The following is an 18,519-nucleotide window of genomic DNA, read 5'->3' on the forward strand; positions in this document are numbered from 1 at the left end:
ATTTTAGCTAAATTGAAATAGAGCTGAAATAAAATATAAATATTTGAATTAAAAAATATTAATATTTAGTTAATTATTTTTAAAACGATAAAATTGTTGACTAAAAGCTATTAAAAATCATTTCAGCTAAATTGAAATAGAGTTGAAATAAAAAATATAAATATTTGAATGAAAAATAATTATTATTTAGTTAATTATTTTTAAAATTATAAAATTGTTGAATAAAAATATTAAAAATCATTTTAGCTAAATTGAAACAGCTGAAATAAAATATAAATATGTCAATGAAAAATTATTATTTAATTATTTTTAAAATGAAATTTAAGTACTCAAAATTGAAATAAAAATATTAAAATAAAATTTAAAAATAATAATAAAAATAAAAACAAAATGAAATGCAAAGCAACATTGAAAAAAGTTAATAAAAAATTAATAAATAATATATATTAATAGTAAATAAATAACTCTATATATCACTGATGTGAAATTGTGACTGTCTTAATATTGGTGTGTCTCTTTTGCTTTATTGACAGCAGAACTGATGCTATGAACAAACCGTGATGATCACGATCTCCAGCATCTTGAGCTTCAGTGGATGAAGAAAATCCGAGCACCTGTATAAAGAGATCACGTCAGTGACACTCATTTACATACATTTAATTAGTGCACATAAATGTCTTTGCACCATAACTTTGTCTTTGTTTATTTCCAGGTTTAAATGGGGTGGGAACAATCCAGATTTTCATTGTGGTCTCAAACTTCTGGACAGAGACATGGAGGTGAGATCTTCATAATCTCACTCTTCAGATTAAGACCCCCGTCTGTTCGCCTGTTCTTAAATTAGACTCCATCTCTCCTGAGCTCAAGACCAATATGGTGTTTCTAAACGACATGTCTGCAACCTTTTCCATCCGTTTATTTATTTACTAGGATTTTGTATTTGTGGGCATGCGGTTTGTGCACAAAATTAAACTTCATTTAAAATGATTAGTACTTTTGGCATAATGTTTGGCAGTTTTAATAATAAAAATAAACACATTTTATTTGTTTACCTGCATGAAATGTGACCATTAACCAACATCAGAGAACAATGAACTTTATTTTATTCATTATTATTATTATTGTCGACTTTTAATAATGAAGGTAAAATCTCAGGAGAAACTATATTTGGTCAAAAAAGACCTGCATTGCATGTAAATATGAAATGATGTGAATTTGTGCATTTTAATGTGTTTATAAGTCTTTCAAAGTCTTACTGCCATTGTGAGAATAACATGTAATCAATAAAAAAAAGTAACTGTAGTCTGATTATGAGTATTTTAAAACGTAATATAATCTAATTAGTGTTTCATATTTGTAATCTGATTACGTAATCTAGATTACATGTGATCAGTTACTACACATCACTGACTGCACAGATGAGTAGGTAGTGTGTAAGTACATAATTTGGGACGCAACTCCAGATTTTATAGTCAGTATAATTTAACACTGATTAGAGGAAAGTAAACTTTGGCTATTTCTTACCCTACTCTTCTCTATGTGAAGTATAAATATAAAGTTGAAAAACTGAATTCTTTTTTTTTTTTTTCCTATAATCAGTCAAGAAGATGGAGTTGTTCCTGCTCTGCTGCCTGTTGACAGGAACCTCATGGAGGATTGTTTAAGCTCCAGCTCCATCTTGTGGTGAGTGTAGTGAAGTACAGCACTGAGTCTCTACAGCTGAACATCAGGTTTGGATCTGATGTTGAATTAATTTAGAATTTAGAATTTCACAGCTGGTATATAGTGTGCACTTAAAATACTTCTAGCATTGAGATAAACATTTTGATTTTAAGAATCACTGCATACATTTTGTGAACTATAAGAGGCTAAAATACACTAAGAAAGCACTCAGTGCTGAATTCCACATGGCTGCCCGTCCTGAAATGATTGAGAGGATATTAATGGATGTCTGTGAGGTTTCAGGTCAGTGTTTGTCCTGACAGGAAAACCCCAGGCTCCGTCTCTAACAGACAACATCTCTCTAAATTCACTCTCGTCCATTATGAAGTATTCTCAGTGATTGACAAAACCATTTGAGGACCATTTTAAAAAGAGTTTATGATGTTTCTGGCTGTTCACATTTGACAGGCACTCATCCACAGACACTTTTAAATTCTGGGTGGATGTGTTTTAATGGCCTTGCAAAGCCTAACCCCAAACCGCTGCATTACTTTAGCCTCACTAATGATCATAATGTGTAAAATATTATTGTAATATATTACTATTATTTTTTAGATTAAATATTAATTATGATCATTAATTCTAATAATTATTATTATAGTTATTTTTTATCAATTGTTATTTTAATTACAATTGTTATAATAATATTAATAATAATTGTATTAATTGTTATTTTAATTCTACATTTTAAATAGTATATTCTTAGTAGTAATGATAATAATTGATATTTAATAATAATAATAATAATAATAATAAATTAAATAATTATTATTATTAATTATTATTAACATTATTGTTTTTAATTATAATATTATAGTAATTGTTATTGTTGTTAATAATAATAATAAATAATTTTAATAATTGTTATTGTTCTTATTTTAATTATGCATTTCAAATATTATATTCTCAGTAGTAATGATCATAATAATTATTGTTATCATCATTATTATTAATAATAATAATAGTAATAATAAATTAAATAATTATTATTGTAATTATTATTATTAATTATTATTATTTACACAATTGTTTTTATTATAATATTATAGTAATTGTCATTTTAATTTTACATTTATTTTATTATCAGTAATGATAATAATTATTATTGTTAATAATAATAATAATAAATAAATAATTTTAATAATTGTTATTGTTATTATTATTTTAAATATTATATTCTTAGTGGTAATGATAATAATAATTATTGTTGTCATTATTATTATTATTGTTGTTATTAATAAATTAAATAATTATTATTGTAATTATGTTATTATTAATTATTATTGTTAACAAAATTGTTTTTTAAATATTATAGTAATTGTTATTAATAATATATTTTTATTATTTTATTAATAATATTAATGATAAATAATTATAATTGTAATTATATTATTATTTATTATTAACATTATTATTTTTAGTTGTAATATTATTATAATTATTATATGAATTTAATTTTAATAATAATTATTATCATTATAGTCATTACTTTAATATTTACTCTTTTAATTATATTTTGTTATTATATAAATTATTATATAAATATTAAATAAATTATATATTTATTATTATGTTACATTCAAAAAGATGTGGGGGTCCAATGTTAAAATGTATGCAATAAAATATAGGAAAAATGACAAAGACTGACCCTTTTGCTACTTATTTTGGGAGTGAATTTGCCTTTGTTTTACAGGTTTAAAATATCTGCAATTTATAAATAACTGGTATTAAATTTACCAATGCAATAAAAATAATTAATGCAGTTTTTAAAATACATTTTTTAATATATATATATATATATATATATATATATATATATATATATATATATATATATATATATATATATATATATATTTGCTTAACCTCTACTGTTTCCTTGTATTAACTATTATGTAAAGAAACATTGCATGACTAATTTTCTGGCCTTTATAGACTGCAAATGTCATATTACATGCACTAAGCACGTACATGCACTTCACAAAGCCTGCGAGTCATGATACACAAGCCTCCTGAGTACTAAACAGATGACATCATCAAACAGACCCCGAGCCAATCAGAGAGCAGCAGGAAATGTGTCTCCACCAATCACAGAGCTCCAGGAGACAGAGGGACGAGCCTCTGTTCACAGACGCAGTCCAGAGCGCCGAGCAGCTGTGAGAGAGAATGACAGGAGGGAGGAATTTACAGAGGAGAGGCTGTGTCGTACAGGGATGGAGAGGCTGGGATGCTGTTGCTAGGGAACAGTGAGGAGACGTCCATCTTTTGCAGCTTGTTCCACATAGAGCAAAAGCAGAGGGAAAGGATTTCAATTCATGACGGAGGGAAATCAATGCTTTTCCAGGGAGAGATACAGAAAGAGATTGACGGAAAGAAGGGGCGGAGACTCCAGGTGATGTTACGTAATCTGGACCGGGATTATGTGGTGGTCTTCTGTGAGATTCTGGGATGAATAATAAAATCCTGATAGCTGCACAACGGGAACCTGTATGTCATCAGTTCTGGATAATAATGGAAGTGCAAAGAGACTGAGACCTTCTTTTGGGGACTATCCTGAAATCATCCAGGTGTGGCACTGCCAGACGCCCTCTCTTTGTCTGAGGAGAACCCCAGACGTCTACACTGACTGACAGACGGATAAACTCGGAGTTTGATTTGAACATCCTCATCTTAGATGATCACTATGGATGTAATCAAGAGCTGAGAAATCGACAGACCTGAAGGTGAACACAGAGACATCAAAGCCTGCGCAGAAAACTCTCTTCTGTTGTGAGTATTATCTGAGTAAACAGGACATTTAGTGAGAAAATGTTGATTTTTTTCCATGTGGAACTGATCGGATCCTGACAAGTGTTTGTATGTGACAGGTGGTTGGAGGGGAGGGGCTAATTAGATGATGTCAGTGAAAAATAAATACAAAAGTTGTTTCAGATCTGCAGCAAGTTATTATATTTTGATTAAATATTACAGATCCATCCATCCATCTGTACATGTCTGTGTCTGTCTAGATGTTGACATCCATCTTTTTCATTCATTTGAATTAGTTTTTAATATGTTGTTATTTTAGTACATCAGTTTAAACTACATGAAATTGAGAAATGTTTGAGCTATAATTAGAGCTGCACGATTCTGGATAAATCGATAATCACAATTCTTTTGTTTGTTTGTTTGTTTGTTTCAAATACACTGTAAAAAAGTACCGTGATTTTAACAGTAAAAGACTGTAAAAATGCTGCGGTGAAAAACTGTCAATTGGTTTACAGAAAGTTTCCGTACTATATACGGTGAATAACTGTAATAGATCTAACGGTACATTTAATGTAATTTTACGGTAAAATACCGTTAAATTCACAGTTTTTGGACGTGAAAAATAACAATTCATTGTAAAATTTACAGTGAAAAAAACGTAAATTGACATTCCCACAATTCCCTGCGTGACACTTCACATTTGATATGTTTTCGGTGAAATAACTCTGTTTCTTCTTAGTTTTTCTCATTTTTTTCTAATCAGTTATGTACATTACGGTTTTATCTAATGTTGTTAAATTAATGTTTATTGCATTTTTATAATTTCATGCATGTTACCATGATGGTGTTTAGTGTGTGTGTGAATGACACTGTGTGCACCTTCTATATGTTAGTATTGTCCTCCTCAGCTTGTGGAAAAGCTGCTTGTGATGAACTTTGATTCATCATGTGACTCTCATCACCACTGTGTTTGGTGACTGTCAGTGTATTATAAAGGTACAAAACAGATATTAGTACTTCATTAGTTTGGTAAATTAACATTATATCAGTTAATGAAATTCGTTATGTTACCGTAAATTTAACAGGGTTTTTTTTACGTTGCTACTGTATTTTTTACGGTAAAGTTCTGGCAACCACAGCTGCCGGTTTTTTACTGTAAATTTTACTGGGATTTTTTTTTTACAGTGTAGAGATCACAATTCTTTCCCAGTTCTGAACAGACAATTAAACAAAAAAACATGTAATTTACTAGAGGTTATGACAGAATGTTAATTGCTAAAGTTGATTTAATATGTTTAATTAATCTGAATTAATTATTAAAAAAAAAAAAAATTGATTTGAGTGAATGATTCAACGACTCACTCGTAAATACTTCACTTGTTTCATTACTGGATAAATCAGTGTTTCTGAACGAATCTTTTGAATGATTCAAAGGCAAATTAAGTTGATTATGATTTCACTTTTTTTAACTTTAGTTAGTGTGTAATGTTGCTGTTTGAGCATAAACAACATCTGCAAAGTTACGACGCTCAAAGTTCAATGCAAAGGAGATATTTTCTTTTAAAGAAATCTCTGTTTAAGGACTACAACAAGCTTCTTCCCGGGTCAGTGACATCACTAACCCTAAAATTTGCATAAACCCCGCCCAGAGGACACACAACAAAGGGGGCGGGGCCATGTTGGGCTGCTTTAGAGAAGAGGAAGAGTTGTTGTAGTCGAGTGTTTTTGTAAATGCCGTCATTTTACGCCGGACTGCTTTACAAACGAGGGTCAATTCAACACAAAAGATGAACATGACGGCACATGCTAGTGGATGAGTTGAATCAACTCCACAGCAACTACATCAATTTATCCACTAACCATTCAGAAACGTCTAAAAGTTGTAACTTCTTCCTGAGTCTCTCCATCAGTTTGAACAATGTAAGGCTGAACACTTTCCTCATTTTGGCTGTGTGAGATTCTCCAGCTTTGTTGTTGTTGAGCTGTTAAAGCTCCGCCCTCTTCTGGAAAGCGGAGCTCATTTGCATTTAAAGGGACACACACTGAAACAGCATGTTTTTGCTCACACCCAAATAGGGGCAAATTTGACAAGCTATAATAAATGATCTGTGGGGGATTTTGAGCTGAAGCTTCACAGACACATTCTGGAGACACATTACATATTTTAAAAGGAGCATAATAGGTTGGAAGATATATTTTTAAATATATTTCCGATTGTATTCATCTGAAAGAAGATAGTCATATACACCTGGCTTGAGGGTGAATAAAACACGGGGTTATTTAAATTTTTTGGTGAACTAACTCTTTAAATCCTTGAATCTAAATATTTAGCTCAATATCATGTGTCTTGTTGAAGCGAATGACTTATGCCATTTGCTTATTTAAAATTGTTGTCAATAAGAAATAATTAAGAATTTTTGTCTATATAGCCACTTCTAAACGTGTTAATCGTCTGTAATTGGTTCTGTTGATCAGTGTGATCGGGCGCAGAGGATGGGAACCACTGAAGCCACTTTACGCATGGAGAACATGGAAGTAAAAGATGAGTGGCAGGACGATGATTTCCCACGGTAAGACCTTCAGCCTGCTGTCTGACTAACCTTCAGCTGCTCTAGAGTGAAAAATGAGCGTTGATTTGGTGTCAGTGGCTGGGTTGAGAATAACATACTACCATACTACTCATACTATGCCTGCAGTATGCATACTTGCAGCATATATGAATAGAATACCAGTGACTTATAACATTTAGTAAATGTGCAGTTTACAGCACAGCACACTGTATATGTATATATACACACATTCTTCCAGCATTCTGTTCTGAACACATCCACTAGATCAATTTCTTTGCACAAACTGTCTTGCTATTGATCTATATATTATAATGATTTTACTACATGCCCCATTAAAGGCATGTGTTATCAGAGCTGTCAGAGGTTGCTAATAAGCAGACTAACTCCTCGGCCGAGTGTGCATGACGATGTCCATGTAACCCTGTCTACATGTATGTTACCCATGGGGCTTGTTATGCATCAGTTATTTTCATCCACAGCGCAGACGTCTTTGATATCTGTGTGATCAATATTAGACCACAGAGTATGTGGAGCTGAGGGCTGTGCTTGAAGGAGAAATGAAGGTGAATCATGGCATAATCAGTCCAAGTTCACTCTTCTGGTGTGTTTGGTGTGATGCATGTGGGTCAATATACTTTACATGATGACATAAAGAGCACAGACCCACCCCTCTTACATCATAATGCATTACCATTTATGGGCAAATATGAGGTCATCTGTGTTGCCATGACAATGAGGGTAGTAGAAGACACAAGGTGGTGAATAATTGATTGTGTGAGTGTGCAACGCTCTTATAAAACCGTGCTGAACAAAAGTTTTTTAATTATCATCATGTACTGCATAACATGTTTTCTCCAATGAACCTTATTATGTTTTAGCTTTTATTGATAATTTAAGCTTTTACTCACAGTTTCTTATGAAATTAAACTAATTCGTCATGAGATCTTATGATAAATGCCACAGTATTTTGATATACTGATGGTACACTGTAAAAAGAAATGTACTGTCAGGTGAACTAAATGCATGCTTCACATGGTAAGCCAAAAATAATATATAAATAATATCAAATATTTTTTTTGTATTCCTGTTGCTCAAGCAGTAGAGCATGGCACCAAGGTCATGGGTTCGATTCCTAAGGAATGCATGAACTGACAAACTGACCTTGAATGCAGTGTAGTCACTTTGAATAAAAACATCTGGCAAATGCATATGCAAATGTAAATTTTTATCAGTCTGACTTCATTAGATTATGAAAGGTTACTTTAAGGCTCAGATCAGTTCAAATAAATAGTTAAAATAACAACTGCTTTCAGTTACTTTTGCTTTCAGTGTACTGAAAGATTACCATATTCATGTACTATAATTAAAAGGCATTTCAAACAATAATATTCTATATGCTATTCTATATTCACCCATTTCCGACATTAAACTAGCAAAAGATGATTCGGACATGCCCTAAGTGCACCTCTGCCATGTGCTTCAGACCATGCGCTTCGATCATTAAAATAGGGCCCTAAAACTTATTTTGTGATAATCAGTGTTGGGGAAAGTTACTTTTAAAAGTATGCGTTACTTGCATTCAGTTACTTTTATGGAAAGCAATGTGTTATGCTACTTTTGCATGACTTTTTCTCACCTGGGCTGGGCTTGCTTGTTTGTTTTTTAATAATAACAAAAATAAGTTGTATTTTTGGCAAATGTAAAAGCCCTAAAAAAGTCCAAAGTATACTTCGGTTTTCTAAGCGTACATGATCGTATGCGCACAGTCAAACGCACAGCTTTGCAGAGAATACTTTATTTGACTCATATACAGGCGTTCAACACATGCGCAGTTTTAAGGAATCTCTTGCCACGAGTTACAACCCATGTAAACATCTTTGTATTCTTTCATGCTAGAGTTGTTCGAATGAGGGTACTTTTTCTAACCACTTTGCACAATCTCTCGTCTATGTAGGCCTCCATTGTCGCTGTAGCTTGCATGTGTTCCTGTCTGTTCTGTTTATGCAGTTTTTCATCGACTACCTTGTGAATCAACGGCCCCAGGACATGGTTGCCTCCTTGTGGATAAAGTAACTACTGCAAAAAAAATTAAATGCACATGTGCAACCCGTGCATTTAATTAGCACATGCGGTTACAAAAATCTGGCGTTGTGTGTACAGTGAAGGTTCGAGTCGCGCACTATATGCTGACCCTCACGTATGTGTTAAAAGTGAAGTCGAAGTGGATCATCGAAGCTCAGCAGCAAAGACATTGGTTATTAAAGTAAGAGTAAATATCTAAATATAATAGTATATAAAGTATATTTGTATAATTTAACATATTGAATTATTGCAGGTTTGCATAATATTCTGAGTTTGCATTTCACTGTTTTTATTCATTTTGAAGAATACTGAATCTGTTTTTGTGCAAGTGAGACAAGTAAATGCTTGCTCACACTACCCCATACTGGTGATAATCGTTTACACAGATATCAGTGCAGAAGACCCTCATTATTTCTCCTGCCGCACTCTCTTATTAAACAGCACGTCCCTGACACTGCACAGACTGCTGGGTAATTACACAATGTGTGTGTTTGTTCAAAGAGCCATGTTGGGTTTAGTTTGTCAGCTAGACTACCACCCGTTCCATTCCGGGATGCACAAACACTCCTGAACAAAATGCCATGAGTGATGGGATAAATGTTGCCTTTGCTCCTGTTCCGCTATTGTTTGTCGCTCGACACAGATGTGCATGCTGGATCATGTGCGGTTTACCAGTGACCTTTGTAAGAGCTGCAACCAACTTTAAATAATGATCATGATCAGTTGTTTAAACTTGAGGTTGTAGTTTGTTATTAGGTTGTAGGTTGTGTGTTTTGTTATGACTAGTAAGCATCCACTTAAAAAACACCCAGAACACCCTCATCACCACCTTAATAATAATAATAATAATACATTTTATTCATAATGCACCTTTCTTATACCCAAAATGCTAAAATACAGAAAAAATGCAATACTGTTACATACAATTCACAATAAAAAAATAGAGAAAACATTAAATAACTGAACATCCAATTATCATTGATGTTCACTTGTGTCATTACTGTGAATTTAAAAAGTGCCTCTATAAATGACAGAGTAAATGTGTGTATTTTGGTGTTGTGGTCATCTGTATAATATCTCTGGGTTCATTCACAGGCCTCTTCCTGAAGATGGTGATTTAGAGGGACTCACTGACAACACTTGTAAGTTCTCTAAATGCATCTCAGTGCATCTGGTCCTTGTGTTTTTCACTGCGGAAACTGTATTGAAATGTTTATGAAAACACTGATGATCCACAGAATTTATTAGACGAGACTAGGTCAAGATGAAAGCTGAACTGTGTTCTTGGGCTGTTTTTTTCTGTTTTTTAATGTTTTGTGGGACATAATGTCAGAATTATGAGTTATAGTCAGAATTACGAGTTATAAAGTCAGAATTACGAGTTATAGTCAGAATTGCGAGTTATAAAGTCAGAATTATGAGTTATAGTCAGAATTACGAGTTATAAAGTCAGAATTACGAGTTATAGTCAGAATTGCGAGTTATAAAGTCAGAATTATGAGTTATATAGTCAGAATTGCGAGTTATAAAGTCAGAATTACGAGTTATAGTCAGAATTGCGAGTTATAAAGTCAGAATTACGAGTTATATAGTCAGAATTGCGAATTTTAAAGTCAGAATTACGAGTTATAGTCAGAATTACGAGTTATAAAGTCAGAATTACGAGTTATAGTCAGAAATGCGAGTTATAAAGTCAGAATTATGAGTTATATAGTCAGAATTGCGAGTTATAAAGTCAGAATTACGAGTTATATAGTCAGAATTGCGAATTATAAAGTCAGAATTACGAGTTATAGTCAGAATTGCGAATTATAAAGTCAGAAGTGCGAGTTATAAAGTCAGAATTATGAGTTATAAAGTCAGAATTATGAGTTATAAAGTCAGAATTACGAGTTATAAAGTCAAAATTACGAGTAATAAAGTCAGAATTGCGAGTTATAAAGTCAGAATTAGCAGTTATAAAGTCAAAATTACGAGTTATAGTCAGAATTGCGAGTTATAAAGTCAGAATTACGAGTTATAAAGTCAGAATTACGAGTTATAAAGTCAAAATTACAAGTTATAAAGTTAGAATTATGAGTTATAAAGTCAGAATTATGAGTTATAAAGTCAGAATTATGAGTTATAAAGTCAGAATTACGAGTTATAAAGTCAAAATTACGAGTTATAAAGTCAGAATTACGAGTTATAAAGTCAGAATTAGCAGTTATAAAGTCAGAATTACGAGTTATAGTCAGAATTGCGAGTTATAAAGTCAGAATTGCGAGTTATAAAGTCAGAATTTCGAGTTATAAAGTCAGAATTGCGTGATATAAAGTCAGAATTGCGAGTTATAAAGTCAGAATTGCGAGTTATAAAGTCAGAATTGCGAGTTATAAAGTCAAAATTGCGAGTTATAAAGTCAGAATTACGAGTTATATAGTCAGAATTGCGAGTTATAAAGTCAGAATTACGAGTTATTAAGTCAGAATTACGAGTTATAAAGTCAGAATTGCGAGTTATAAAGTCAGAATTGCGAGTTATAAAGTTAGAATTACGAGTTATTAAGTCAGAATTACGAGTCATAAAGTCAGAATTGCGAGTTATAAAGTCAGAATTTTTAGATAAAAAAGTGCTGCATCGTCACAAAAATTTAAGCCTTGCCTATTTAAATATTCAAGTGCAAGAAGACACGAAAAAGAGCTCAATTCATTATTCGCTGTGTGGGAAAGACAGCGCGCGAATACTGAATTGAGTTCTCTTTCGCGTCTTCTTGCACTTGAACAGATATTCAAACAAAATTGTTAAAATGCCCGTCTTGGCAAGTATCCTTGTAAACACAGTCAGTAATGTCTTGAGTGAACGTAAACAGTTGAGAAAGAAAACGCATGTGTAACAGTATATTGGATCCGTGCATTAGCTCTTAAAGTGACAGCAGCCTAATATTCCTGCTGCTGTCTGTGTTTTAAACAACAAAAGACAAAGAAAAATCACTCACTGCTCTAGACTGAATAATTTTTGCAACTTTAATGAGAATTAATCTCATCATTTATTTTTGAAAAATAATCAAAAAAATATTTGGTTTTTCTCACCAGCCATTGGCAGGTGTGTCAAAAATAGTTAGTTTTAGGCCCTGAATATACATGAGAAATATTATCTGGAGTTTCTTTTAGATGTCTGACAGCTTCTTTTGTAAATGTTCAATTTTCTCTGCAGCTCATCATGCCGCTCTCACTGCTGATCATGTGGAATCTGTCCGACAAAAGCGCCGCACACTGGTTGCTCCGGATATTAACCTGTCGCTGGACAAAAGTGAAGGTTCAGTCCTTTCTGACGACTTCCTGGAAACACCAGACGACCTGGACATAAATGTGGACGACATGGACACGCCAGATGATGACTCTCTCGGGTCCATCAACAATGGCACCGAGCTGGAATGGGAAGGTCAGTCAGTTTGCCAAATCAAATGCAAATAACTTCTCAGATGTTGCTCTTTTATGACTCAGGAGACTTTTTGTCATGGTCAGAAGCTCTTGTTTTTTTCCAGATGACACTCCAGTGGCCAGTGCGAAGGGTCCGGGTGGTGGTGATGGGGACGGCACGGGTCGTCTGTGGAGGACGGTGATCATCGGCGATCAGGAACACAGGATAGACATGCAGGTGATCAGGCCGTACCTGCGCGTCGTCACGCATGGAGGTCAGTCTTCATGAACTTCACATTCATCTGAACATAATACTACACGGATGGACATAAAACTACACTGTTTAAGGAAATAGACATACTAAATGACAAATATTTCTTGTTTCTTGTTGCAAATAGCAAGCAAACTTAAGGGAAAGATACACAGTTTGGGGGGGGGGGGGGCGGGGGGGGGATTATTTGAGATTTTTCTGGTTAAAAATTGCGATTTAAATGCGCCAAAAATGTTTTGCTTATATTAACAGTATGACTATAAAAAAAAATAGTAATAATTTTATTTTACTGAAAACTGCAGTTAGAAAGGTCTAAATCTTGAGATAAAATTTTTGACCTGTTTTATTAAAAAGATCTTATAGTGACAGGTATTTTATTGCAAGGCCATTTTACACATACTATCATACTTATATTCCACAGGTTACTACGGTGAAGGACTGAACGCTATCATCGTTTTTGCTGCGTGTTACCTGCCCGACAGTGGCTGTGCCGACTACAATTACATCATGGAGAACCTCTTCCTGTAAGACACAAACACACATTTTAGTCAGTGCAATTTATTTTTATAGATAAACACAGACTAACTTTTGGGTTTATGGAAAGATTTATTGTCATAAACAGGGTTGTGCACCATTCATAACTGACTTTTAAATTCTACTACTGAATTTGAATCAAGTTAGCAAAATGGTCCAGAATCATTTCAAGTACTTTTAAATCGATTAATCGCAATTAATCGCATCTACATCTAACGTAAAAGCTTGTAAATATAAGATTGTGATTAATCGAATAATATATACATACAGTACACTCATGCGCACACAAACTTTTGTGTTAGATGCGATTAATCACGATTAATCGATTTGACAAAACTTATATATATTTAAAAAAAATTAGTTTGATGTGATTATTCGCAATTAATGAATATGACAGCACTAATAAATACACACACAAACTTTTATGTTAGATGCGATTGATTGCAATTAATTGATTTGACAGCACTTATATATACATATACACAAACTTTTGTTAGATCCAATTAATCGCAATTAATGAATTTGACAACACTGATATATACATACACACCAACATTTGTTAGATGCGATTAATTACAAGTAATCGATTTGACAGCACATATATATTTACACACTGTTATGTTAGATGCGATTAATTGCAATTAATCGAGTTGACAGCACTTATATATACATACACACAAACTTTTATGTTAGGTGCGATTAATTGCAATTAATCGATTTGACAGCACATATATATTTACACACTGTTATGTTAGATGCGATTAATTGCAATTAATCGAGTTGACAGCACTTATATATACATACACACAAACTTTTATGTTAGGTGCGATTAATTGCAATTAATCGATTTGACAGCACATATATATTTACACACTGTTATGTTAGATGCGATTAATTACAATTAATCGATTTGACAGCACATATATATTTACACACTGTTATGTTAGATGCGATTAATTACAATTAATCGATTTGACAGCACATATATATTTACACACTGTTATGTTAGATGCGATTAATTGCAATTAATCGATTTGACAGCACTTATATATACATACACACAAACTTTTATGTTAGATGCGATTAATTGCAATTAATCGATTTGACAGCATTTATATATACATACACACAAACTTTTATGTTAGATGCGATTAATTGCAATTAATCGATTTGACAGCACTTATATATTCATATACACAAACTTTTATGTTAGGTGCGATTAATTGCAATTGATCGATTTGACAGCACATATATATTTACACACTGTTATGTTAGATGCGATTAATTACAATTAATCGATTTGACAGCACATATATATTTACACACTGTTATGTTAGATGCGATTAATTGCAATTAATCGATTTGACAGCACTTATATATACATATACACAAACTTTTATGTTAGGTGCGATTAATTGCAATTAATCGATTTAACAGCACTTATATATACATATACACAAACTTTTATGTTAGGTGCGATTAATTGCAATTAATCGATTTGACAGCACTTATATATACATATACACAAACTTTTATGTTAGGTGCGATTAATTGCAATTAATCGATTTGACAGCACTATATATATATATATATATATATATATATATATATATATATATATATACATACACACAAACTTTTATGTTAGATGCGATTAATTGCAATTAATTGATTTGACAGCACATATATATTTACACACTGTCATGTTAGATGCGATTAATTACAATTAATCGATTTGACAGCACATATATATTTACACACTGTTATGTTAGATGCGATTAATTGCAATTAATCGATTTGACAGCACTTATATATACATATACACAAACTTTTATGTTAGGTGCGATTAATTGCAATTAATCGATTTAACAGCACTTATATATACATATACACAAACTTTTATGTTAGGTGCGATTAATTGCAATTAATCGATTTGACAGCACTTATATATACATATACACAAACTTTTGTTAGATCCAATTAATCACAATTAATGAATTTGACGGAACTAATACACAACTTTTGTTAGATGCGATTTGACAGCATAAGCATAAGTGTATGTATATGTATAAACTTTCAGTTTCCTCCAAATCTCTTGGAATATGCATATTTTCTGGAATTTAATCTGAATGCTTTATGTTATTATCTCCGCAGGTACGTGATCAGTAGTTTGGAGCTGCTGGTAGCTGAAGACTACATGATCATCTATCTGAACGGAGCGACGCCACGCAGGAGAATGCCGGGCATCAGCTGGCTCAAGAGATGCTACCAGATGATAGAAAGACGGTGCTCACAGATCATATATGCATGAATAACATTGATACTTAAGCTGAGACAAAGCTGAAACTTAAATTGAACATTGCTGAGAACCCATATTACGAATAACACTTGAAAAAGGTAAGGGAGGGAATTCACATTACTTCTTTAAGTGTCATAATTTTCTGTTTCTTTATTCATCCAGGTTAAGAAAGAATCTCAAATGTCTGATCATTGCGCATCCCTCCTGGTTCATCCGTACAGTTCTGGCCATCTCACGGCCCTTTATCAGGTAAAAAAAAACATCAGACATCTAATATCACTCAATAGTTTGTAGAATGTGTTTTTAATACATTTTAATTTCTCTCCAGTGTGAAATTTATGGATAAGATCCGTTATGTCCAGAGTCTGGAGGAACTGGCTCAGATTGTTCCCATGGAGCATGTGCAGATCCCGGAGTGTGTGCTGCAGTAAGTGAACGTCACCAGCAGGAGGAGACATCAGGACATCTTTTGTTTAACAGTCGCTTCATTTGTACATGAAAACTAAAACACATTAATTGAGGATAGATTTTTGTTAAAAACAATATGCATTTATGCAGAAATGAATATTTCAAATACTATTACACTCTAAAAAATGCTGGGTTGTTTCAACCCAAGTTTGGGTCAAAAATGGACAAACCCAACCATTGGGATAGATTTTTAAATGCATTTTTTAACCCAACAGTTGGGTTTGTCCTTATTTGACCCAAATTTGGGTTGAAACAACCCAGCATTTTTTAGAGTGTATGCTACATTATTTTTTCATTTCCGTTGCATGATTATTAACCTTGCAAAGCCTGACAAATGAAATAACAGTCAGAAAAATATATTTTTTAATGGAGCAGTTTATTGAACCTTAGGAAAAGAAAAACTATGCAATATATGTATATAATCTGTGTATTCCATTTGCATCTTGTGCGTATTATGCATACTGTAAAAATAGTACGAGTGCCATGGCAGTTTGAAATTCCGAACACAGTCGTAGATTTCACTGTGTTGAAGGTTTCGGATTTCGGAAATGCACAGTGTTTGTAATGTGTGACAGTGTGATAACAGAGTTTCTGTTCTCTTCTTTCTGCAGATGTGAAGAGGAGCGAATCAAAGCGCAGAGAGAAAGGTAAAACTGCAAGGGTTTGTGGGATGGTATGGCATTAGGTGATCTCGAGTATACTTTGGCCTTTACATGGTTCAAACGTTAAATAGGCCACAGCAGGGCAGTTCCTCTTACAGTCTGACCCATAACTCACACACACATGCAATCTGTCTTATAGATGATTAATAATCCATAACTGTGCATACTAAGAATATATGCATGCCTTTGAATGAAGTTGTCAGTCCCAAAACATTACAGTATGTGCATGGCTTACGAATGTGCTCATATATGTCAGACTTTGATTGTGCATTAATATGTTACTTTGATTATAACTTCACAGGCTTGAACAACTGAACAAGACATCAGAGAGGTGAAACTCTTTACAGCCATATATAAACTGAAGCACAGCTGTGTTTGATGTATGTGACATCGCAGTAGTTTATGTCTGGAGTCACAGGCTACATCTTAATTTGCATACTGCGTATATATTTCACTGGTCAGTAAGAATTTTTTAACAAAAGGAAGCATGAAATTGATCAAAAGTGACAGTAAAGGCATTTATAATGTTACAAAAGATTCTATTTCAAATAAATTCTGTGCTTTTGAACTTTCTATTAATCAAATAATCCTGAAAAATAAAATGTATGACCGTTTCCACAAAAAATATGAACTGTTTTCAATATTGATAATAATCAGAAATGTTTCTTGAGCAGCAAATCAGCATATTAGAATGATTTCTGAAGGATCATGTGACACTGAAGACTGGAGTAATGATGCTGAAAATTCAGCTTTGATCACAGGAATAAATTACATTTTAACATATAGAAAATTAGAAAACTTAGAAAATGGATATTTTACATTGTAATATTTAACCCTTTTTACTGCATTTTGACCAAATGGAAACTTCATTCAAAAACATTAAAAACTCTTTCCCCCCCTTAAATCTTTTGAACAAAAGTGTAAGATCGTATTATATACTTATAATTACTTATAATGATCTTAACTACAGACCCACATTGTTAAATACAGTATGCGTCTATTATTTCGAAATTAAATTAGAAATTAATACCTAAACCTCATTATTAATCAATTTTTGAGTTCTTACGTAAGTATTGATCTTCACATTCTTTGCCATTTCTTAAAATTGAAAAGGAGGGTCATCAGAAACCAGAATTGTCAGTGCAAGAGATTATGGGTAATATTAGTTCAAAAAAACATTGATGGATGCACACAAAAATTTCACTGCAAACAGTTAACCGCCTGAGCACCTTTGACATTTTCAACATGATTGATTTTTATCTCGCATACTAATTATGATGGATAGTGTGCAAATTGGGATGCAGCCGTCACATGATCTGTCTGTATCAGAGAGACTTATATTTCAAGGTTACTGCAAAAGCTTATTGAGAATGCATCATGCATTTATATTTTTAGAGCACATGAACATGATTCAGTGTTAAAGTCAAGATGCAATCAAAATATTATTTTACTTCTTTAATGCACGTCCATGGTCTGATTGCTCACAAATCATTGTTGCCAGTTATTTTTCCCTTTTTTTTCCGGTAATGTTAGTAAAATGTGTTGCTGATGTCAAATGCAAAGGAATCTGCTGTGATTGTTTAATGTGCATTTACAGTATTTGTTTTGAGTCTGATTCTGATTGGTGTATTATTTGGCAGGCCGCCCTCAGTGGCTGCGGAGGCCTGTCCCTGACGCGTCTCATTGGGTAAGAGAGCCAACAGCTGACTGTAACAGTAACAGTAGCCGGCCGGGAGGGTTTAATTCCCTCTGGATGATATGC

The 18,519-nt window shown here is 32.9% G+C and overlaps 1 protein-coding gene and 2 long non-coding RNA genes across 3 annotated transcripts in view; 1 reads left to right on the top strand and 2 right to left on the bottom strand.

Moving 5' to 3' along the window:
- Window positions 1-6,963: 6,963 nt before the first annotated feature.
- atcayb (ATCAY kinesin light chain interacting caytaxin b) overlaps window positions 6,964-18,519 on the top strand; it is a 15,049-nt gene continuing 3,493 nt past the window's right edge. The window contains exons 1-11 of the mRNA XM_067363030.1: window positions 6,964-7,040; window positions 10,218-10,264; window positions 12,318-12,545; window positions 12,649-12,798; window positions 13,216-13,318; window positions 15,483-15,614; window positions 15,790-15,876; window positions 15,956-16,054; window positions 16,707-16,742; window positions 17,059-17,088; window positions 18,398-18,444. Coding sequence (XP_067219131.1) covers window positions 6,964-7,040; window positions 10,218-10,264; window positions 12,318-12,545; window positions 12,649-12,798; window positions 13,216-13,318; window positions 15,483-15,614; window positions 15,790-15,876; window positions 15,956-16,054; window positions 16,707-16,742; window positions 17,059-17,088; window positions 18,398-18,431 — 1,023 coding nt within the window. The 3' untranslated portion in view covers window positions 18,432-18,444. The remainder of the gene's footprint in view (window positions 7,041-10,217; window positions 10,265-12,317; window positions 12,546-12,648; window positions 12,799-13,215; window positions 13,319-15,482; window positions 15,615-15,789; window positions 15,877-15,955; window positions 16,055-16,706; window positions 16,743-17,058; window positions 17,089-18,397; window positions 18,445-18,519) is intronic.
- On the bottom strand, window positions 12,669-15,865 carry LOC137003022 (uncharacterized). The gene is made up of 3 exons (XR_010891931.1): window positions 15,749-15,865; window positions 13,266-13,316; window positions 12,669-12,837 (listed from the first exon to the last, which is right to left on the bottom strand). It is a non-coding gene; the product is annotated as an uncharacterized lncRNA (long non-coding RNA).
- The window catches only part of LOC137003021 (uncharacterized), a 13,466-nt gene continuing 10,864 nt past the window's right edge, over window positions 15,918-18,519 (bottom strand). Inside the window, exon 5 of the long non-coding RNA XR_010891930.1 lies at window positions 15,918-16,129. This is a non-coding gene — a long non-coding RNA (uncharacterized lncRNA). The remainder of the gene's footprint in view (window positions 16,130-18,519) is intronic.

This window comes from Chanodichthys erythropterus, chromosome 16 (assembly GCF_024489055.1).
Source record: "Chanodichthys erythropterus isolate Z2021 chromosome 16, ASM2448905v1, whole genome shotgun sequence".
NCBI classification, from domain to species: domain Eukaryota; kingdom Metazoa; phylum Chordata; class Actinopteri; order Cypriniformes; family Xenocyprididae; genus Chanodichthys; species Chanodichthys erythropterus.